At 38.4% G+C, this 24617-nt stretch overlaps 1 protein-coding gene across 10 annotated transcripts in view; it reads left to right on the top strand.

Moving 5' to 3' along the window:
• The window catches only part of VWA8 (von Willebrand factor A domain containing 8), a 385006-nt gene that overhangs the window by 22679 nt on the left and 337710 nt on the right, over positions 1–24617 (top strand). For 6 of the 10 annotated variants that reach the window (XR_014071267.1, XR_014071268.1, XM_081549924.1 and 3 more), the window contains 2 exons: positions 17296–17426; positions 20900–21010. Coding sequence is in view for 7 of the 10 variants with exons in the window: in XM_081549924.1 (XP_081406050.1) it covers positions 17296–17426; positions 20900–21010 (242 nt within the window). In the remaining 3 variants the exon portion in view is untranslated. Of the gene's footprint in view, positions 1–17295; positions 17427–20899; positions 21015–24617 lie in introns of all 10 variants that reach the window. The other 4 variants (XR_014071269.1, XM_081549925.1, XM_081549921.1 and 1 more) reach the window with 1 other exon arrangement.

Raw genomic sequence — 24617 nt, 5'->3', positions numbered from 1 at the left:
CCCTAAAAATGAATCTGAAATACAATTCATCTAAATTTGATTCAGAATTTGCCCTCAGTTAGATTGTTTGCAGGATCACAAATCGTGGTAAGCTCTTCAAATTTCAATTTAAAAAGATCAAACTGAACATGTGTACAGTGTGGAAAGCATGTTGACCTTTTCAGTCTCACCTAGACGTGAAGCATGGTCATGCCTGACAGTGCTCAACAGGGGATAGCACTATCCATCCTTTCTTTATTTATGGACTTATTTTTGGCTGTGCTGTATCGGCATTGCTTTGCACAGGCTTCTATCGCAGTGGCTGCTCTTGTTGCGGAGCATCGGCTCTAGGTGTGCAGGCTTCAGTAGTTGCAGCACGTGGGCTCAGTAGCTGCAGCTGGCAGGTTCTCGAGCGTGGACTCAGTAGTGACTGTGGCGCCCGGGCTCAGTTGCTCCGCGGCAGCGGGATCTTCCCGAACCAGGGGTTGAACCTGTGCCCCGTGCATTGACAGGTGGATTCTTATCCATTGCACCCTCAGGGAAGTTCCGCCTTTTCTTCTTTTAAGGGCTAAAATGCTACAGCCCCCTGGCTGGGATCTGCTGATGTACTCTGTTGTAATCAAAGTACTTATCCATTTCAAGGATCTTCTTACTGAGAGAATTAATAAGATTATCTGTACTAGCTTCAGGAACTGAAGGGATCCTAGCAATAATATCAGTTTTTAAAACTATAAGCCTATTCTTTGAATGAAAGTATTCTCATATTTTGCAAATAACTGAAGGGCTGGCTCAGACCAACTCCCAAAGTGTAAAAGGTATCTGTTTCTAAATATAGCAAAACTCCCATAAATTGTCACCAAAATCCCCCAGAAAAACAAAGAAAAGCCCTCCACATTTTCTGGCTTACATACTTTCAATTTTTATTATTGTTTGCATGCATCTCTTACATAATCAAAAGTTTTCATTTCTTTTGTGTTTTGTTACTAGTAGCTTACCCTTTGAAATTTATCAGAGGAGAGTTTATAGTGTAAGCAATTGGGTGGTCTGTGCCTGCTGTCCATTCATCATTGTTCCTACCATATATCAAGCATATGTTTTACCCAGTAGTAAATTGTTACCTTGCTCTATTAGTCTTATGAGAAACTGTGCCATTTATACGAAAAAGATGGTTGGGAGTTTGGCTACCTTGAAATAGGAAAAGTGGCCAAGCTAATTTGACCACACACTCATGCATTCACATAGGCCTTTTGTGGTTGCTACATATTGTTTAGACAAATATATTGTATTGTATAATATAACATGTTTTTATGCATCTATTTACTGTATTGTGATCACATATTGTATTCTTGGAACTCTTTCTTCTTCTCTCAGGGACTATTTCCAGAATGGGAAAATTGCAGTTCTTTGGCTTCATTCTTGCTATTACATGACTGATAAGTGATTATGGGTTTTGATTATGAGAGAACTTTGATGGATTTTTTTTCTCCTCTGGAGTTATTTTTAAAAATATGTTAAAGTACTTTGGAGATGATGTTTTGATGAAGTTTGGTACTTTGTCGAAGTACCAAAAGGTACTAAAGGTACCAAAAAGTATCACTTTCCTTCTTGTATTTATGCTTCATTTTAGCTTTTCGCCTTTTGGAAATTCAATATTTTGAAATGAAACATAAAATGATAGACTTTTGTTCAGGAGAGGAACTTTAGCAATTATTATCCTCTCTGGAACTCATTTCATAGCCAGGAAAGTAGGACCTGGAAGAGGTAAGAAGACTAATTAATTAGTAGCAAAACCCAGATATCCATACTTCCGTTTGATTTTCCTGTTAGTCTGCCACAGTTATCTCTGGCTGCTTTCTTTAGAGTAGGTCCTGGGATGCTAGAAAACTCTTGGAATTTAAAAGTGTGAAAGATTGTTGAAAAATATTGAAATAGTTGAAGCGTGGCTGCTGCTGCTGCTAAGTCGCTTCAGTCGTGTCCGACTCTGTGCGACCCCATAGATGGCAGCTCCGCCGTCCCTGGGATTCTCCAGGCAAGAACACTGGAGTGGGTTGCCATTTCCTTCTCCAGTGCATGAAAGTGAAAAGGGAAAGTGAAGTCGCTCAGTCGTGTCTGACTCTTCGCGACCCCATGGACTGCAGCCCACCAGGCTCCTCCGTCCATTGGATTTTCCAGGCAAGAGTACCGGGGTGGGGTGCCATTGCCTTCTCCGTGAAGCATGGCAGTGCTGTTGTATCTCTATCTTAACGTTATTTTTCAGAGCATTGAAAATCACTGTTGTATTCTAGTAATGAAGAAATAAAAGTCACAGTATTGAACTATGATCCTTGATATTATTATTTAACATCTATTTAATGGAATGGTAGAAATACTGCTAATTGGCAGAAACTATAGTCTGGAGATATTCTTAAGTGGAAGTCTAAAATTCGGTTAAAAACCACACAAAAGCAATATTATCTTGTCAAAATAAAATTTCTTAATTCATTGACCATTTGATTGAGGTAATGAATGCTTAATATTTTGTATTCATTGTCAGCTTCTCATTTGAACTGTTACCTGCTTTCACAGCACTGGACACAGCAATACATCTTTTCAGCTCCAGTATCTAGCCCAGTGCCTGGCACATAATAGACATAGCAGTTGGACTGTCCTTTAGTTTTTTATTATCCAGGTCTTATCCCCTCCTGCCTTGACCATTATAACTCCCACTTGTCATCTTAGTCCCTTGTCTCTCACCTGCAAGTGTTAAAGTGGATAATTGAAGCCTTTCTGGCCTTTCTGTATGAAAACCAAATCTCAAGGCTTAGCTGAGATTGGCAGCTGTTGAAAAGGGGTTTCTTCATGTATTTGTGCTTGAAGTTAAACTATATTGTATCAAAGCTAGTGTTTCTTCCAGGGTTTGACTTATGAAGTGGTGCTCCAGGGTAGCAGGTTTTCAATAGATAACTTTAAACCTGACCTCAGTTATATTTCTGCTTCCTTACATAATCTTCTTGTTGCAGTCAGTGAACCAATTATATGTGAGGTCACTTGAGGTTTACTGGACACACTGAACTCTTATCTAAGCAATTAGGCCCATAGAGATTTACTGCAAGAATTACAATATTGTGCTTTTAAAATGGTGAGTTTGGGTCTCATTAACAGGACAAGATTTTTTAGTGTGTGTGTGTGTGGAAACCTTTGTCTTTAGTTTGTAAGTAATTTTAAGAGGTTTGAGAAATTCACCAATGTTACAGAATAGCGTGGGAAACCTATGTCACCTTTGTGTCAGGGTAGATAGTGCATTAAATTGCAGCTACTTGTAAGTTTTAATGAATTAGTGACAGAGGTTACATGAAAGCCTCCAGGAAAGTGTTACCTAAGATTCCCTGACTTAATAATCAGTGCTTGAGAAACAGCCTAAGCCTCCAATCCTTACAATTTGCCTTATTTTTACTACTGTCCTAATTGCTTCTTGTTACGTGAGTATTTACTTCGGGAAAAGAATTTCTTTAGATATATTTTTAAGAATAGCGCTCTCAAAAGGATGAGCCCCATCAACTTTTAAAACTCTTAAACATGCCCTGAAGTCTCCACGTCAGTCTTTATTTGGTGCCTGATTTTACTCTAATCTTCTTTGTCCCAAGTACCATACCAACAATAATTAAAATTTTTTGATGTATTTTATTGCTTTTTATTTTCTAGCTAATGACTGTTTTTGCTTTCTGCAACTCTCATTGCAAATGTACAAGAGCTAGCTAATATGTTAAATAGGTTTGTTTGGATCTACATGGCAGTTTAGTTGCCATTAATGACATTGTTTAAATGAATTCAAGTAGTAAACACCTAACTTAAAGATTACATTTTTAATGCAAATATATTATATAAGATAGACAGAAACTTAATGCCCTTAATATATAAATATATAATGATGAGAAGCATCATATGATCCAATAGAATATAGTCAAAGGATTTAAAGCAGCTTGCTATTGGACAGGAAATCCAGATGGCCAATAAGTATATGTTTATGTTCTAACCCTGCTTAATAGTTAGAGAGATGTAAATTATACAATAAGATAGTAATATTCATGCATCATTTGGGCCCAAACTGGAAAGTATTATAATGTTCAGTACCTACAGGGTTGCAGAGAAATGGCATTTCATATATTGCTATGGAAGTGTGAGTTCATTTGACTTCTTTGGAATGTGATATGGTAGTTGCTATTAAAATAAAATGTCTCACATATGATAATTTACATACCTCAGTGCCATTCTCCCATATCATCCCACCCTCACCCTCTCCCATAGAGTCCAAAATAAAAAATCTTCTTCATGTATCAGTTTCTCTATTAGGTTCTAGCCACCAAGGGAAAAATCAGCACATATAAAGGGTGTTTGTACACAACATATATTGCAACATTTTATTGTTTTTGATAGTGACAAAACTAAAAGCAACCTGACTGTATCGGTAGAGAAATGATTGATAAATTATTATATAGATATTTTATGAAAGTTTCCACAGCTGTTAAAAAAGCATAAATTAGATTTATTTTTGGGAACCTAGAGGGTATCCATGTGATACTGTTAAGCAAAAATTGAAGCCTTCAGAACAGTATATAAAGTTTGATACAATTTTTGTTCTTGTATTTTAAAAAAAACAAACTTGAAATACTCTTTGCAGGTGTATTACTTATTTTCCTGTGTAAAAAGAAAAGCGTGGAAGGCCACTGTCCAGGCTTTTTGACTTTTTTCTGTGGCATTGGGTTAAGAGTGGGGTTGGAAATGTAAGGTGTCATTTAATATTTCTTTTACATTTTTGGATTTTTTTCTTTGTTACAATAAGCATATATTAGATTTTATTTTTAAAAAGCTAATAAACCCTCATGTTTAAAGTGAAGCTTTATTAAGTTGGAGAAAACATCTATCATAGCTGCTTTTTCTATGATCTGACTCATAAAAATATAAACTTTATGCTTTATGTTTAAAGAATTTGACTCATTTGACAGGACCTGAAAATTCTTGTTTCTTCTGAGTTGTGTTCATAACTAAAGGTCATTCCTTGATCTCATTTCATGTTTTTGGTTATTGTCTTGTCATGTATATGACTAGTTACATTAAGACCAAAGATGTCTTTTGTAAATTATCACAATTTAACAACACCTTATAGATAAACGTTTCAAGAGGGTGAATTGCAAATTGAATTTAAGGTATTAAATTGTGGCTTATTGATTAGTAAGAATATTCTAATGTATGTCACCCATCCTATTGCTGCTTTCTCTTGTCCGTCACAGTTCTCTACTTCCAGTATGGCTCTGATTGGTTTGCAGTATGGTTTTTCAAAAGAAATACAATATTTTGTTCCTATTACAAAAATAAAACATCAATACACAAAACTTGGAAAACACTAAAAAAAAAAATTCAAATCATCCATAAGCCTAATTATAAATACTGTTGGTGGTGCTAGTGGTAAAGAACCCACCTGGCAATGCAGGAGACATCAGAGGTGTGGGTTCATAGCTGGGCCAGGAAGATCCCATAGAGGAGGGCATGGTAACCCACTCTAGTACTCTTACCTGGAGAATCCTATGGGCAGAGGAGCCTGGCAGGTCCATAGGGTTGCAAAGAGTCAGACACAACTGAAGTGACTTAGCATGAACACATAATGTCCCCTGGTTCCTCCATTTTCTGGGAATTGCTCATCAACTTTGTAGATTTAGTTTGATATTTTAGAATTTTAGATAAATATAATAATACAACATATATTCTTGTTTTGTCTAGCTTCAGTCACTCAGCATAATTATTTTGAGATTCTTCCATGTTAGTCTGTTCTTTTTTATTGCCAAATAGTATTCCATTATATGAAATAATTACTTTACAATTTGTCTATCCATTCATCTGTCGATGGATATCATATCATTGTTACCATTCTGAGGCTCTTAAAATAAAGCTACTCTGAACATTTATGCTGGGAAAGATTGAAGGCAGGAGGAGAAGAGGACGACAGAGAACAAGATGGTTGGATGGCATCACCAACTCAATGGACATGAGTGTGAGCAAGCTCCAGGAGATGGTGAAGAACAGGAAAGCCTGACATGCTCCAGTCCATGGGGTCGCAAAGAGTCAGACACGAGTGAACGACTGAACAACAACTCTGTGTAAACATATGTTTTCTTTTTCCTTGTGCAAATATCCAGGAGTGAAATTCTAACTGGAGGCTGGAAGTCTGAAGTCAGGGTGCCAGTATGGTCAGGTTCTATGAGGCCCCCCTCCTACTGACTTCTTGACATGGCAGAGAGACTGGAGAGGCAGAACAGGCTCTTACATCTTTTTTTAGAAGAAGATTAATCACATTTATGAGGGCTCCACCTTCATGACCAAATGGAGTTAGTTCAGTTCAGATCAGTCGCTCAGTCGTGTCAGACTCTTTGCGACCCCGTGGACTGCAGCACGCCAGGCTTCCCTGTCCATCACCAGCTCCTGGAGTTTACTCAAACTGATGTCTATTGAGTCGGTGATGCCATCCAACCATCTTATCCTCTTTCGTCCCTTTCTCCTGCCTTCAGTCTTTCCCAGCATCAGGGTCTTTTCCAATGAGTCAGTTCTTTGCATCAGGTGACCAAAGCATTGGAGTTTCAGCTTCAGCATCAGTCCTTCCAATGAATATTCAGGACTGATTTCCTTTAGGATTGACTGGTTGGATCTCCTTGCAGTCCAAGGGACTCTCAAGAGTCTTCTCCAACACCACAATTCAAAAGCATCAATTCTTCACCAATCAGCTTTCTTTATAGTCCAACTCTCACATCCATACATGACTACTGAAAAAACCATAGCTTTGACTAGACAGACCTTTGTCGATAAAGTAACGTCTCTGCTTTTTAATATGCTGTCTAGGTTGGTCATAGCTTTTCTTCCAAGGAGCAAGCGTCTTTTAATTTCATGGCTGCAGTCACCATCTACAGTGATTTTGGAGCACAAAATAAAGTCTGTCACTGTTTCCATTGTTTCCCCATCTATTTGCCGTGAAGTGATGGGACCAGATGCTATCATCTTCATTTTTTGAAGGTTAAGTTTTAAGCCAGCTTTTTCACTCTCCTCTTTCACTTTCATCAAGAGACTCTTTAGTTCCTCTTTGCTTTCTGCCATAAGGGTCGTATCATCTGTGTATCAGATGTTACTGATATTTCTCCTAGAAATCTTGACTCCAGCTTGTGCTTCATCCAGCCCGGAATTTCGCGTGATGTAGTCTGTTTATAAGTTAAATAAGCAAGGTGACAACATACAGCTTTTACGTACTCCTTTCCCGATTTGGAACCAGTCTGTTGTTCCATGTCCAGTTCTAACTGTTGCTTCTTGACCTGCGTACAGATTTCTCAGGAAGCAGGTAAGGTGGTCTGGTATTCCCATCTCTTTAAGAATTTTCCACAGTTTGTTGTGATCCACACAGACAAAGGCTTTGGTGTAGTCAATGAAGCAGAAGTAGATGCTTTTCTGGAACTCTCTTGCTTTTTCGATGATTCAACAGATGTTAGCAATTTGATCTCTGGTTCCTCTGCTTTTCCTAATTTTAGCTTGAACATCTGGAATTTCATGTTTCACGTACTGTTGAAGCCTGGCTTGGAGGATTTTGAGCATTACTTTACTAGCGTGTGATATGAGTGCAGTTGTGCAGTAGTTTGAGCATTCTTTGGCATTGCCTTTCTTAGGGATTGGAGTGAAAACTGACCTTTTCCAGTCCTGTGGTTAATGCTGAGTTTTCCAAATTTGCTGGCGTATTGAGTGCAGCACTCTCACAGCATCATCTTTTAGGATTTCAAATAACTCAACTGTAATTCCATCACCTCCACTAACTTTGTTCGTAGTGATGTTTCCTAAGGCCCACTTGACTTCACATTCCAGGATGTCTGGCTCTAGGTGGGTGATCACACCATCGTGGTTATCTGGGTCATGAAGATGTTTTTTGTATAGATCTTCTGTGTATTCTTTCCACCTCTTCTTAATGTCTTCTGCTTCTGTTAGGTCCATACCATTTCTGTCCTTTATTGAGCCCATCTTTTTATGAAATGTTCCCTTGATATCTCTAATTTTCTTGAAGATATCTCTAGTCTTTCCCATTCTTTTGTTTTCCTCTGTTTCTTCACATTGATCACTGAGGAAGGCTTTCTTATCTTTCCTTGCTATTCTTTGTAACTCTGCATTCAAATGGGTATATCTTTGCTTTTCTTCTTTGCCTTTAGTTTCTCTTCTCTTCTCAGCTATTTGTAAGGCCTCCTCAGACAGCCATTTTGCCTTTTTGCATTTCTTTTTCTTGGGGATGGTTTTGATCATTGCCTCCTATACAGTGTCACGAACCTCCATCCATAGTTCTTCAGGCCCTCTGTCTATCGGATCTAATCCCTTGAATCTGTTTGTCACTTCCACTGTATAATCATAAGGGATTTGATTTAGGTCATACCTGAATGGTCTAGTGGTTTTCCCTACTTTCTTCAATTCAAGTTTGAATTTGGCAATAACAAGTTCATGATCTGAGCCATAGTCACTCCCGGTCTTGTTTTTGCTGACTGTATAGAGCTTCTCCATCTTTGGCTGCAAAGAATATAATCAGTCTGACCATCTGGTGATGTCCATGTGTAGAGTCTTCTCTTGTGCTGTTGGAAAAGGGTGTTTGCTTTGACCAGTGCGTTCTCTCGGCAAACTCTGTTAGCCTTTGGCCTGCTTCAGTTTGTACTCCAAGGCCAAATTTCCCTGTTAAGATTTCACAGCTGGCAGTTAAGATTTCAACATATAAATTTTGGAGGCACACAAATACTCAGTCCATAACTGTGGCAGACTTTATCAATAGGTCTTTGTCAGATTTTGGTATTCAGGTAATTCTAGTCTCATGGAATGAGTTGGGAAGTGTTTCCTCCTCTTCCTGTGTCTCTCTATGCAAAGACAAGAAAATATGCATAATTAGCCTTACTCTAACACCTCTACACACAAATTTGTACAGCTTGAGGGACTTACCTAGGGGTCCCATGGTTACGATTTTGCCTTCAGTGCAGGGGGTCTGGGTTTGATCCCTGGTCAGGAGGAGCTAAGAGCCCATGTGCCTTGTAAGACGAAAAAACCAAAATGTCAAAAAAAAAAAAAAAGAGTAATATTGTAACAAATTCAATGGAAACTTTAAATATGGTCCACATAAACAAATCTTAAAAAAAGTACTGCTTAATACTTATTATATACATATGTGCTCTGATTTATTTAATGTGTATTGATATATTTTTCCAATTTTAAGAAAAACTGAATCCCTTCTCTATGCTCAGTGGTACACCGGACTGTATTACACTTCTCATTTAATTTGGATTACAGCTGTCTTTATTGGGTCAGACCCATCAGCCCACTTTATAGATGAGTGGCTTATATAAACTGCTGCTGCTGCTGCTGCTGCTGCTGCTGCTGCTAAGTCGCTTCAGTCGTGTCCGACTCTGTGCGACCCCATAGACGGCAGCCCACCAGGCTCCGCCGTCCCTGGGATTCTCCAGGCAAGAATACTGGAGTGGGTTGCCATTTCCTTCTCCAGCGCATGAAAGGGAAAAGTGAAAGTGAAGTCGCTCAGTCGTGTCCGACTCTTAGCGACCCCATGGACTGTAGCCTACCAGGCTTCTCTGTCCATGGGATTTTCCAGGCAAGAGTACTGGAGTGGGGTGCCATTGCCTTCTCCGTATGTAAACTGAGGCTTTATATATACGCCTTTGTTTCCTTTGATGCCTTAGAAGGATCTTATTGTATATATCTTTGTATTCTTGGTGCTTAGTGTATAGAATATCCTTAATAACTAACGTTGTGAATGATTTAGCCCATAGGGTAAATAATGAAGACTTTGGTTCTACCATGTTGTATTATGTATGTCCCTTGCCTCCCCTTTTTCCCCCTTGATGTCCATTATATCCTAGTACAGAGTGATACACGGTAGAAATGTCACAGTTTAGTAAATGACATGCGCTTGGTTCTTTTGAACGCTCTCATTGTGAGGTGGTAATGCATTCAGGGGTGTGTGATAAGCCTGAGTTCAGATTCTTCCTGAGCAATATGATATGCTTTGGGAAAGTAACTCACACAAGCTGTACCAGCTAGGTGGGTTCCTTTCTCCTTTATTTTGTCAGCGTGGGCTCTCTAAGTTCAGAAGGTAAATTTGAGTGTACATGCAGAAGCTTACACATGACCCCCGAGTGCATACCATGAGGGTTGCTGTCTAGGACACGCACCAGGTAGAGGGCCGCGTAGGTGAGAATGGGCCTTTAATATCCTCTCACACCGAGTTCCCCCGGGCTGAGGGGTGGATGAGACGCTTTCCCCATAATCCTCACGATCACTGTGCTCAGTAAGTGTTACTACCTCCCTTTTGGCAATGAGGAAATGTAGGCCCAGGAGATTCAGAATACTTGGCCAAGGACACTGAGAAAGGACAGCAGGAGAAATCACCACTAGCTCTGTGTGGCTTCAGAGGCTTTTTCTTTCCATTATATTATGTTGACCCTTGAGATACTAAGTAAATGTCACCATTTGTGAAGGGTTTTATTGAAACTGAATTTGAACTCTGATATAATTTTCTGAAATTTTAATTTTAATTTTTACATATATGGCAAATTTGAGTTCGTGAAGGGAGAAAGTTAGGAACCAGATGTTTTAATGTTACGTAGATAAAGAAATCACAGAATATAGAATCAAGCTCTCTGGCTTTACTCCGACATCAGTTTATCATTCTGTGAACTCTTGAAAGGAGGCGTCTTGTGCCTGGAAACACTGGGTTCGGGAATTTCTGTCGTGTACCGGGCAGTGTTTATATTAGGTTATGGACGGCAGTTTGTTTTGCAGATGTTCATAATGTACAATCTTATATCTTGTTTCTATTTCTGGAACACTTTCAAGTATGACTCATGTATTGTCGAGGCCATCCTAAAAATACATCTAGTTTCAAGCATTAATGTAAAATACGCCACAGATACCACACAGCACTACCTAATGCATTCTCTCAGTAGTTTAATGTGACTTCCTGAAAAATTAAACATTTTCTTTAACAAAATATGCTGTGCTAAAATATGAATAAGTGAAAATGGGTGTTTTTTTTTGAGAAGTGAGTTCTCTGACAACAGAATGTTAACAATAGAATGAATTTGAAATTTTAATAAAAGGAGGTATCATAGGTATCACCAAAACCCAAGAAATAGAATTAGTGTCCATAAAAGCAAGTCACTAAATTTGATGAGCCTAGTGAGGTTCATTTCTGTGATTATGTGATTGTGTGCTCAGCTGTGTCTGACTATTTGTGACCCCGTGGGCTGTAGCCCGCCAGGCTCCCATGTCCTTGGGATTTCCCAGGCAAGATACTGGAGTGGGTTGCCACTTCTTCCCCAGGGGATCTTCCCGACCCAGGGATCGAACCTGAATCTCTTGCATCTCCTGCATTAGCAGGCAGGTTCTTTTCCACTGTCCCACCTGGGTGAGGTTCATACTTGGAGGGGAAATCTTGGACCTGAAGATAGAGCCTGTGTCAAACAGATAGCCAGTGGGAAGCTGCTGTAGAGCGCAGGGGGCCTGGCTCGGTGCTCTGTGACCACGTGCAGGGTTGGGATGCGGGGCTGGGAGAGAGGCTCAGGAGGGAGGGGAGATGTGTGTACGTAGAGTGGGTTCACTTTGTTATGCAGCAGAAACTAAGACAACATTGTACAGCATTATACTCCAGTAATAATGAAAAAAAGATTTTGGAGGAGCAGTAGGACATAATGGCTGGAGTACAAGTTTGGACTCAAACAATTTAGGTCTAAATCTTGGTTTAGGAATTTATCAACTGTGGACAAATAATACCACTGTAAGAACTTTGATTTTTCTTATTCATAAGATGAGAATAGTGAATATTTAATAAATATGTGTACTACTACTACTGGACGCTCTTCTAAGTGCCTAATTTAATGGTCATAACCACCTTATAAGTAAGCTCATTTCTCATATCCACTATACAGATGTAAAAACAGCACAGAGAATTTGAATAACTGGTCAGAATTACACTATAAACAGCAGGTTGGGATTTAACAGTTTGGCTCTAGTCTTTGTCCTTACATGCGGTAGTCTGCTGTCTTCTAAAGATGTTGTGTGATCTAACTGAGAGTGTGAGAAATCATTCATGTTTTTTCCCAGCACATGACAGGAATGCAATAAATTATGGCTATCATTATTACTATTATTGTTGTTGTTTGTCATTTGCTAAGTTGTGTCTGACACTTTGCGACCCCATGGACTACAGCATGTCAGGTTCCCCTGTCCTTCGCTATCTCCTGGAGTTTGCTCAAATTCATGTCCATTGAGTTGGTGATGCTATCTAACCATCTCATCCTCTGTCATCCCCTTCTCCTCCTGCCTTCAATCTTTCCCAGCATCATGGTCTTTTCCAGTGAGTTGTCTCTTCACATCAGGTGGCCGAAGTATTGGAGCTTCAGAGTCAGTCTTTCTAGTGAATATTCAGGGTTGATTTTCTTTAGGATTCACTGGCTTGATCTCCTTGCTGTCCAATGGTCTCTCAAGAGTCTTCTCCAGCACCATAATTTGGAAGTATCAATTCCTTGACGTGTAGCCTTCTCTGTGGTCCAGCTCTGACATCTATACATGACTACTGGAGAAATCATAACTTTGACTATATGGTCCTTTGTCGGCAAAGTGATTCTCTTCTTTTTAACATGTTGTCTAGATTTATCATAGCTTTCCTTCCAAGGAGCAAGCATCTTTTAATTTCATGGCTGCAGTTGCCATCCACAGTGATCCACTGTGCCACAGTTTCCATCCAAGAAAAGAAAATCTGTCACTGCTAACACTTCTTCGTCTTCTATTTGCCATGAAGTGATAGAACTGGATGCCATGATCTCAGTTTTTTTAGTGTTGAGCTTCAAGCCAGCTTTTTCACTCTCCTCTTTCACCCTCATCAAGCAGCTCTTTACCATACCAAAGTAAGAAAAAAGAAGGGAAAAGGTCTTTGTGACAGTATAGCACAGACTACAAGGCCAGCCAGAGGGTTCATAGGCTGCTTATTCATATGAAGGAACCTCTGTAGAGTTGAAATGTAAATGGCAGACATTTCCAGATGCTCTGGAACACATGGAGATAGGTCAGTACTGTTGCTGGTTGATAGCCAATGTTGAGTGTTAAGGGCAAAGGAGAGGATGACTGAGAACTATCAGGTATGCCTCTGGCCAGCGATTCTTCTCAACACACAAGGATCATGCTGAGTGGAAGACACTGCCATGAACATACTCAAAGTGTGAAAGGGAAAATGTCAGTCGCTCAGTCATGTTCGACTCTTTGTGACCCCATGGACTGTAGCCCGCCAGGCTCCTGTGTCCATGGAATTCTCCAGGCAAGAATACTGGAGTGGGTTGCCATTCCCTTCTCCAGGGGATCTTCCCGACCCAGGGATCGAACCTGGGTCTCCCGCGTTGCAGGCAGATTCTTTACCATCTGAGCCACCAGAAAGCCCCGAACCTACTCAAAGTTCTATATGATTCCTGGGATCTGGTTCTAAATAACTTCATCTCCATGCCTTTCTCTTCCCACTTAAGAAGATATGTTGGTGTACAAACTGCTTTGTTATTATAACTGATTCTTCTTCAGTTTGCTAAGAAAAAGATAAATTATTCCTAAACGTCAGTGCTTGTTGATACTGACAACTTGCAGGGGGAGAAACCTCACGCTGGATTAGGAAATGGAGCCTTCGATTAAAAAAAAAAAAGTCTTGAAAATAAATATGAGTTCTAAGGTCGGGGATTGAAAATGGAGTGGAACGATATTGAGACTCTGTCATTATGAATAGTTATAAATAGTTATAAATAATAAAAGGTGGGAGGAAGCTGAAGAGACCAACTTGGCTTTCCCTTACAGAACTTTGGAAATTTCATATTTTAAATAGACATGTCCAGGTAATGGAAGGTCAGGCACATTGCCAAAGGTGAATACACAGAAGCGGCATAAAATGATAAGAACAGTGTGGAGGAGACCCGAGGCCAAAGTAAACTGAGATTTGGAAAAATGTAAAGAAAAACCCCAAAGTGTTTAAGTTTTTAATTATATATTTGATACCAAAGTAAGGAAGGGTGGTAGATCTGCAGCATAGAGAACTTCATGTCATTTTACTGAGAAATGAGAGCTTCTTAGCTCTTATTTTGTTTCATCCTTACATAGCAGGCAGATAGACCTGTCTTGCAATAAGAGAGAGTAGACCATGTATTATAATGATTTAAGCCTGTAGTAGGAAAGAACAGTAGTGTACATCTGACAGCTAAGAATAAAATGCAGGTGAATTGCTTCCTAGCATTGCGGAGCTCCTTGAGAGATTCTCAAAGGCAATGTTTTTCAATGTGTTTTTCATTATTGCACACTTAAGGACATTTTCCCCCAACTGTCTCTTCCAAATTCTGTGAAGTTTTAATACACAAGTATATTGTAATATATCTGTTAATGCACAACGTCCCATAGTGGGCAACAGGCTATGGTATTGGGTTGGCCAAAAAGTTGGTTCGGATTTTTCCATAAGATGGTACGGAAAATCTGAATTAGCCTTTTGGCCAACCTAACAATATCGATAGTTAAGAATTGTTTTCAAGTCCCCCTCCAGGAGCCAAGTGTTGCCCCCATGCATGGTGTAGAGGCTTTACAGAGGATAGGAGGGAAGCCAAGCACCTCCACTTGGGTGATGAATCTCCTGATTTTCACATGTTCGAAGTACTTGCTTTGCGGAAATTATAAATTGCTTTAGTGTGGCCTCAGTATGTAATACACCAAGCTTTCTGCCCAATACCTTTCCTTAATTTTCCCACCATGATTAAGGAAATCAGAAATTTATCTTTATTTTTTCCTAATGATTAAATATTAACTTTTGGGGGGAGAGTATTATGCTAGAAAGATTATGCTGTTGGTGGGGGACGTGGAGGGAAACACAGCTATAGTCCTAGGCAAGTGTTCTTAGTTTGATCTTTGAATTCTTTCTTGACCTTCCTGGATGATTAAACAAAGTTTAACGAGTATAGGAATATTCAACATGTACAAAAGACTATGTGTTTTATCTGCATACACAGATGCTGTGCTGTGGTGAATCGCTCAGTTGTGTCCGACTGTTTGTGACCCCAGGGACTGTAGCCCGATAGGCTTCTCTCTCCACGGGATTTCCTAGGCAAGAATACTGGAGTGAGTTGCCATCTCCTCCTCAGGAAATCTTCCCAACCCAGGGATTGAACCCGCGTCTCTTGTGCCTCCTGCATTGGCAGGCGGGTTCTTTATCACTGTGCCACCTGGAAGCCCATACACTCATACATATACACACATACATGTGTTGATATATATGTATACATATCTGTATTGTGTGTATTTATGTACAAAATGCAACATAATAGTAAAACAAACACTGTACCCACATCTAATTTAAGAACTAGAATATTATAAATACCTTTGAAGTTATCCACAAGAATCTCTCTGATTCCTTTCCAGATATTCTGAATTTATCATTCTCTGGCTTTTTTGCTTTCTTAAGCACTGTTTTATCACATGTGCATGTGTTTGTAAAGAATTCAATTTACTGGTTTATTGAGCTTTACCAAATAGTGGGCCTTCCCCGGTGGCTCAGAGGTAAAGAATCCGCCTGCAGTGTGCAAACCGCAGGAAAGGCAGGTTCAATCACTGGGTCAGGAAGATCCCCTGGAGGAGGACATTGTAACTCACTCCAGTGTTGTTGCCTGGAGAATCCCATGGGCAGAGGAGCCTGAAGGGCTACAGTCCGTAGAGTCGCAAACAGCTGGACATGACTGAAGCAGTTTAGCACGAACTCATCAAGATAGTGATATTAATCATTAATACATGATTTAGTTTGTGACAGTTTTTTTCTTTTTTAAGAGTTAAACATGTTGGAAGTAATGGGGGTTCATTCTGTTATTTTTTTTGTCCTATAATATTCCACTGTGTGCTTTTTATCCATCTCCTGTCTTCAGCTTTATTTTGAGCCACACTGCTATGAGTGTTCTATATCGTGTCTTGATGTGTAACGGGGAGAGTTTTTCTTGAATCCCTAGGAGAACACCTGTTCAGTCACTGAGTGACGTATAAGTGAGCAAATACAAATGAATTGTATTAATACAAACATTTAAAAAATGTTTAGTCAAAAAATGAGTGTGTTCTTGGATGATTTAATAGTAGACTTAGGGACTTCCTTTGTTGCTCAGACAGTAAGGAATCCACCTATATTGCAGGAGATCTGGGGTCGATTCCTGGATCAGGAAGATCTCTTGGAGCAGGGAATGGCAACCCACTCCAGTATTCTTGCCTGGAGAATCCCATAGACAGAGGAGCCTGGTGGGCCGTAGTCCATAGGGTCACAAAGAGTCAGACACGACTAAGCAGCTAACACTTTCACTTTTCACTAGGAACTTCCCTACCAGCCCAGTGGTTAAGACTCAGCACTCCCAATGCAGGGTGCACAGGTTGAGTCCCTGGTCGGGGAACTAAGATCCCCAAATGCCATGTGGCCAAAAATTAAATATATATATATGTAGCAGACATAGAAGGACATTATACAGAACAGTCTTCTGTTCCCAGAAGAGTTGGTGTTGAATAGATGTAAATTTTAAAGGAGTCATTTAAATCTACATCAGACATCCTAACTGTGAAGTTTGAGAGATCTCACAATCCAGTGCCAACTTAAGCCATAGTTTAAAAATTTTTTTAAGGTTATGATACTCATAAATTGTCTGAGATGATTTGGTCATATCCCCTTTCAGAACAAAAGAGTTGGGCTGTAACGTTGTGACAAAGTAATGGTAGTAGTTGTTCATATCACCCTTGAAAAACCCTGTTGTTGCTTTGATAACACAGATACCTGTTCAAGCATTCTTATAAGCTTTTTTTTTGGCCTTACCGCGTGGCTTGTGGGATCTTAATTTCCCAACTAGTGGTCTGAGCCAGGTCCATGGCAGTGAAAGCCCAAGCCTTAACCACTAGACCCCCCAGGAAATTCCCATTTCTTATTAGCTTTTAAGTGTGGGATTATGTGACCCTTTGTGATGTAATAAACCCTATTTTAATGTTAGATAATAATGGTTTTATTGTAAAACAGTGTGAAAATTCAGCAGATGTAGGTATGAATGTATATAAGTATATATGTATATATGATGTGTGTATATGTGTACATATGTGCATGTATATATATATACATGTACATTGTATATAGATTTTTAACTTAATATTCTGTCTGCATTGGTTGCTTAGAGGTTTATGTTCTGTCTGGTAGTCTGATTTGCATTTCATTTTACCTTTGTTTCCACTTTAAAGTCTCAGACTCTCTGGCTCAATCAGTAATTCAACATCTAAGATGGATAATGCAGAAGGATCTTTTGGGGCAAGACGTCTTTCTAATAGGACCTCCTGGGCCTCTTCGACGCTCTATTGCTATGCAGTACCTGGTAAGCAATGAATTCTTGTGGATTCCTGAGGGTCTTAACTTTGATAAACTGTTTTGTGAAATAAATTAAGAATTTACAGAAATCTCAGGGTTAGTCCTTCCTTTAAAAATGTTGACATTGAGGGGTGATTTGTTTATAAAGCATTTAGAATAAATTATTCGGGAAGTCAGTGTACGTTTGCCTTTCATAGCTTTAGCAAATGTTTGCTCCAAGTAGAAAACCCTCCACTTCTAGTAGGGAAGAGATCCGTCTAAATTCAAGCAATGAGTAGTTGCAAACAGAATCAGCAATTCTGAGATTAGAAAACAAAGTGTAGTTTTATTCTTCTCAAGAAACATTCTTTTATCTTTGGTCCACATTTTGAAAAGCCAAATAATTCTTCTGACTTTTGATGTTAGATGGTCTCTAAAGGGAGCCTAAGGATTACAGAATCTCTCTTATGTGTTCCGTGCACTCTTTTTTTTTTCTTTACATAGATGAGAAAACAAGTTCACAGAGATTAGATAACTCACTCAAGCTTTATCCAGCAAGTCAATGATGAAGCTAGACTTCAGATCTCATATTGCTTTTCCTTTCTGATACAATATCCTCTTAAATGTTTGCAGTTCTCTGAGTTGAGTTGAAATATTCAAATATTCAAATCTCAACCCAAATTAAAAAATTTACAGGAAATTTTTTCTACTACTTTGTCAGCATTAATAGGCATTGCTGTAATGATTGAAGGATGAACCCTCTCAGATGAAGTTGGTCTGTTCCAAAGATAATTTTTAGGATGAAGGGAAAAACCTTACTTAAAGTTTCCTTTTATTACTTGATATTAAGTCATCGATTTCTAATTTATTGAAATATACTTCATGTACTCTTTTATTTTAGTGGTGAGTTTATCTTGGTACTTTCAAAATCATGTAGGGCCATAATGATGAAAATACCATGAACAGAACCTAACTCTGTCTAGCTCATAAATTTCATATCCCTTATTTGTTCCCTAGAATGAGTTTGGGAGGTGCAGTGTGCCATTGTATTATTACCCTCACTTTATTAATACAGAAGGCAAAAGTGTATTTGTCTTGTGTAAGAATGCAGAGTCAGCCACCGAGATTCCCAGGTCTAGAACCTCTTCAGTTTTAAATTATGCACTCTACCTGGCTCATTTCAAAGGCAACAATATCTGCCTTTGATTTTGTTTCTGACAAGTCTTTGAAGCTTGTTAGAAATGTGGAGTAGCCAGGCTAGGAGAGAATAGGAATCCTGTTGGCTGAAAAAGGCAATTCAAGTTTATAAGTGTAAACCTTGTATCTTAAAAAAACAGCCACCACCAAACTTTCAATTGTCAGTTAGAGCTGAGGCAGCTTCAGGATTTGGAAATACATGTAAGAAAACTTACTAGCCTATGCTGCCTTGTAAACTCTGCAGTGGGTACTATCGCCAGGGTCTTACATATAAAGACCCTATGTGTATTAATAGCCAGCGTGTTGTTGTCCAGTCGCTCAGCTGTGTCCAACTCTGCAACCCCATGGACTGCAGCACGCCTGGCTTCCTTGTCGTTCACCATCTCCCAGAGCTCGCTCAAACTCATGTCCATCGAGTTGGTGATACCATCCAACCATCTCATCCTCTGTTGTCCCCTTCTCATGCCTTCAATCTTTTCCCAGCATCAGGTCTTTTCTAAAGCCTTTGACTGTGTGGATCACAACAAACTGGAAAATTCTTGGAGAGATGGGAATACCAGACCACCTTACCTGCTTCCTGCAAAACCTGGATGCAGGTCAAGAAGCAACATTTGGAACTGGATATGGAACAATGGATTGGTTCAATAGCCAGCATAGATGACATCTCTAAAGGCAGAAATTTGGGGGGAAAGCTTGTTGAATCAATGAGAAATTAAGCAGAAATAACTAATACTTGTGTTTATATCATATTTCACTCATATAATAGGAGTTTTGTAGGCAGTTTAAAATAAGCCAACAGACCTCTGCCGCCGCCCCATCTGCTGCCCCAAGTGTGGTTTGTGAGATTCTTGGTGCCACTTCCGTGGAGCAACAGCTGAGGAGACCCTCGTCTTTGTCTTGGCTGACGAAAAGTCCCGGGAAACTGTCAAGACTGAGGATAACAACCTTGATGTGACAGTTCAGGGTGCTACTGTGATACAGTTAATAGTAAGAGGCATACGGCATTTGGTCAACCACTGTGAATGTCAGGGATTTTCAGCGAGGGAGATCACAGTCAGTCAGGCAGTGAAACAAGACAGGAAGGCGCTGCAAGGTGTTCCAGAAGGAGGGATCTGCTGAAAGAGAACTTGCTATTCTACTCCAGAATTGTGCTCTCACAGGCAGTTCATTTAGAGAAACAGCATTTGGTATCAGCACGTCTTTACCACTTTGGTGTACATTTTCTCTTTTTAAAACTTTCCCCTTCTTTCTACATACGCTAAAATTTATGGGTGCACAGGAACAGGCACATTTTAAAAGACTAAGTGACAATAATAATGTGTTTTTATCAACATCACATGGAGATAAGGTCAATTAAAAAAAATCCCATTTAAAGAAAAATCGTCTTTCACTGTTAATGGCATGCTCATTCAACTTTTTTCTTTGTACTCCTCCAGTAAATTAATTTGTTCTTTCTGTTTAACAAAAACATATTACTTGCCTTATTGGTGTGGAGAATGTCATTGTTTTTAATTCAACATTGTAAAACCAAGGATAATGTTAAAAATGCCTCTTACTATTAACTGTATCACATTTTTCTCAAAGCTGAGTCTCACAAGGCTTTCATCTAGAATTGCATGTTTTATACCTTGTTGTTACATAAAAGGAAAAATGAATTTAGGGATAGGTTAATTATTCTAAGAGAAATGGATTCTAGGTGGTTTCTTCTTCAAACCAAATGGTTTTTTTTCTGTGTAAAATAATGACCTCCATACCCCTTTCCTCCTTTTCATCTTTCCTCTCCTTTTTCCTTCCTAATTAGTTATGTATTGTCTCTTTTTTGTTGAACCAGTTATTGATATTTGCCTTATTTTCACACTCGTTAAATCCTTAACATATACATGGTAGGTAATCATTAGTTTATAGAGTAAATTAATTTAAAGCACTCTTAAAAAAAAGATGAACGTTATTTACAGAGATGACTGTCGTTTATGTGAAAGTCAAGTAATAGCCAAATTATTACTCTTCATTTTTGAAAAGAACTCTACAGGAGATATTAAGATTTGTAAGATCAAATTTTGATTATTATTGCCTAAGTTTAAACTATAGATTATTGAATACAGTGAAAGTTCTGAGGAGAGATACATATTTTGATTAATGTTCAATTTATTACATTTTTCTCAAAGCTGAGTCTCACAAGGCTTTCATCTAGAATTGCATTTATTAATAAAATGCTCTTCTGTAGAGTGACATTGTCAGAATACCTGCTTCCAAAGCATATGTTGGGAACTTGATTTTATCTTGGGACCATTTCACTCTCTTCAGGAGCTGACCAAAAGGGAGGTTGAATACATTGCCTTGTCAAGAGACACCACCGAAACTGACCTCAAACAGCGGCGAGAGATCCGTGCGGGCACAGCTTTTTACATCGATCAGGCAAGTGCTTATTCACACTCCAACACATGACTGTTCACTCCCGGTCTTTAAGAAATTGATTTTTAAAGTAGAAAAAGAGTAGCTCATGTACTAGCGAAAGACAGATGTACCATGCCCTCTCTAGACAGATTTAATTTAGGTTTTTGATTTCCCTGTTCTTGGAAATGCCTTCTTAGTTTAGTACGAAATAAGAAGCCATAGTTGAAACAAGTGGTTCTAAAGTGTTAACTAAAGATTCGTATGCTGATTTTTTAATTTCCAGTTGCTTCCTATTAACTGCCAAAAAAATTTTAGTTTTTTTAAAAAACGAACTGAGATTTCAATATAGCAAATTCTCTAGCACATTTACTAAAATATTCTCAATCTAAAGGTGAAGTACATAAAGGTATATTAAGCATAGTAAAATTAGATTCTTAATTCCAGGAACTACAGCTTTTTGAAGAGAGTTCTTAGATGCAGGTTATCAATTAAAATAATGTTTTTTAAATATTATATTGAAGCTTGTGGGTGAATGCATACTCAGTCATGTCAGACTCCTTGCGACCCCATAGACTGAAGCCAGCCAGGCTCATCTGTTCATGGAATTTTCCAGGCAAGAATTGAAGTGGGTTGCCATTTCCTTCTCCCGGGGATCTTCCGGATCGAGGGATTAAACCCATGTCTCCTGTGTCTCTTACACTAGCAGGCAGATTCTTAACCACTGAACAGACTCTTTACCACTGAGCCCCTGGAAACCCCTATAATAAAGCTTGTTCATTTCTTTAAATATTTTACTTAAACTGTTGAACATTGTTCTTTGTCAGGAATGCCTAAGAGAAAAAAGGGCAGAGACTTTAAGCATTTCATAGAGAAAAGATTCAGACATTCAATAAATTCATGACAAGGTGCTTGAACTTCTTGTTTATAAAAATGAACATTGAAACAGTAGTGCATTGCTGTTTTTCTTTCACCTCTCAGAATTTGCTAATGTTTGTTGTTGATGAGGAAGAAGGGATGAGGAATCAGCATTGCTGTTAATGGGACCATGGATTGATGTAATTATAAAGGAAAATTTGGTGATTATCTATTGAAAGAAAAAAATTAGACACGTTTATATCCAGCAGTAATATTTCTGCAATTGTTCTTTCCAATGTTATTCGCACAAAGCATGAAAACATATATACTAGGCTGTTTATTGTAGCATTGTTTAATAAATCACATAAAACTTTGTGAAAACTATAATGATGTATGTTTAAGAGACTAATTAAATCATTGTAGCTAGAATTATCTGTCACCATTAAAAAAAAGTGAGATGAATATTTATGAGTTGATAGAAGTCCAGAATATATTAACTGAAAAAAAATGAAGTTGCAAGATGGTATATATAATAGGATCCCATTTGTGATTTAAAAAACAAGAAAAAAAATGTTTGTTTACACATTGAAAATTTCCAGAAGGAAACACAAGAATCAGTTAACAGAGCTTACCTCTGTGGAGGTATGATCAGGCATCTGGGGTAGGGCAAGGGAAAAGCTTCATAGTTCTTTAAATTTGGAGCTTTCCCAGGAGTACACACTATTACTTTATAAATAAAAGAGTGAAATTGTAAGAAACACTAAGTGAAAGAATTTTTGGAGACCAAAATATTCACATTGTCACGTAGATCACCATCTAGTTACAGAAAGAAAGCTGTGCTTAAAGTGCAGTGATTTGTCAGTCATTATTAAGCAATGGTGATCAAACTTAGCATCATATGGTGGGAGAATCTGAGTATTTTAGATTTCCAACTATTAAAAATGTAATCCTTTGTGGATGAAGCACATGAGTGTATTTAAAGAAATCCCTTTTATTTACATAATTCCAAAAGCTCAGTTTATTTCTGATTATAAGTGGAAAAAAAATACCATGCTTGCTTCTTCTCTGTCATATTTAAATGACAATAAGAGAACTGACTTTGGTAGAGCGTGGATTTAAAAACATATTTTTGAGTGAATTTTGTATTTGGATGATTGTTGCAATGCAGATAATAAGGAACAGAAAAGGGTGTTTGTGTATGCTTATTATTTTAAAGACAGTTTAAAACTGGCTATGCAGAAATCTCAGAAGTTTAGTTGCTTTAGGTAACTAAATTTGTTGGTTAGCTAAAGATTTATTTCTTGAAGCATAATATAAATTGTTTAGATGAAACTCTGACATTGTATTCTCCCTGCCATTCTAGAAAGCAAATTTTCAATTTATATCTATTTACCACTTATAAAATATTTAAAATGCTATATATATGTATGATAGTATTCTATACTTTCATGTTTTTTCTTTTTTATTAATCCAACTGGTTATGATAAGCATCAGCTGTTTACGATGCTGTAATACATTGGCACCTTCAGAGTCTGTGATGAAGCTATAAGGACGTTAGTCCTTTCTCTTAAGTTGCTTCAGACTGTCTATTGAGATTTTATCTGAGTTTCATATTTTTTCTTCTCTCTCACTTCCTGGCAGTTAATATTCCTTACTGTTTGTTCATAACCAGATCCTATCAGTTCCTTGCTTAAAGCAGTGTGGTCCTGTCACACCCAGAATAAAATCCAGGCCCTTGAGCATGGCCACCACACTCCGCAGGAGCCAACCTCGTCAGCCTCATGTCCTTTCTTCTTTCCCGTGCCTGCTAGAGTCCAGCCACAGTGACCTTGTCCTCTTAAAAATAGACCAGGTTCTTTCCAGCCCCAGAACCTTTGTACTTGTTATTTCTTCTGCTTGGAATGACCTTTTCCCAGATCTGTATATTCCTGCCTCCTCATCATTCTGATGATAAACTCTCAGAACACTCTATAATCACTCATCACACTTAAACTCTTTCCGCATGAACCCTGTTGTCATATATATAAGGTAATCTTCAGAGCACCTATCGCTCTCTGAATTTGGCTAATTAATTTCCTTGTTTTCATGTTTATTGTCTGTCTTCTCCACTAGAATGTAACTGTTTTGCTTATCTCTGGCACCTAAAAACAGTTGTGGTGGTTTACTCGCGAAGTTGTGTCTGACTGTTTGCGACCCCATGGACCGTATGTAGCCTGCCATGCTCCACAGTCCATGGGATTTCCCAGGCAAGAATATTGGAGTGGGTTGCCATTTTCTTCTCCAGTATTCTTGCTGACCCAGAGATCGAACCCACGTCTCCTTTATTGCCAGGCAGGTTCTTTACACTAATAACACCTTGGAAGCCCATCATGCCTATGTTCATATCTATTTAATCATGTATAGTAATTTTTACAAAGATGGTATACCATGCATATAAAGTTTTACAGGTTGGTTTTCTTATACTTGATTTTTTTCAGGAGTGATTTTTTTTCAGGAGCATTTTCCTGTGACAAAAATATGACTTTTAGCGTCTGTACAGTATTTCATCAAATAGATGTGACTTTATTTATTTAACATCCCCGTTTTATCTACATTTCCATATTGTTGATCATTCAGGTTTTGTCTAAGTTTTCATTGTTATAATTATATAATTATTATATAACTGTTATTTCACTGCTATAAATAACTCTTAGGTAAATATCTCTCCGCTTAGATCTTGTTATTATCTTGGATGATTTTTTTAAACTTGAATGCTGGAAGTATAATTAAAGGG

Source organism: Giraffa tippelskirchi, chromosome 12, assembly GCF_054371585.1.
Source record: "Giraffa tippelskirchi isolate mGirTip1 chromosome 12, T2T-mGirTip1v1.2.pri, whole genome shotgun sequence".
NCBI classification, from domain to species: domain Eukaryota; kingdom Metazoa; phylum Chordata; class Mammalia; order Artiodactyla; family Giraffidae; genus Giraffa; species Giraffa tippelskirchi.
This window is presented reverse-complemented; position numbering and strand designations above follow the sequence as displayed.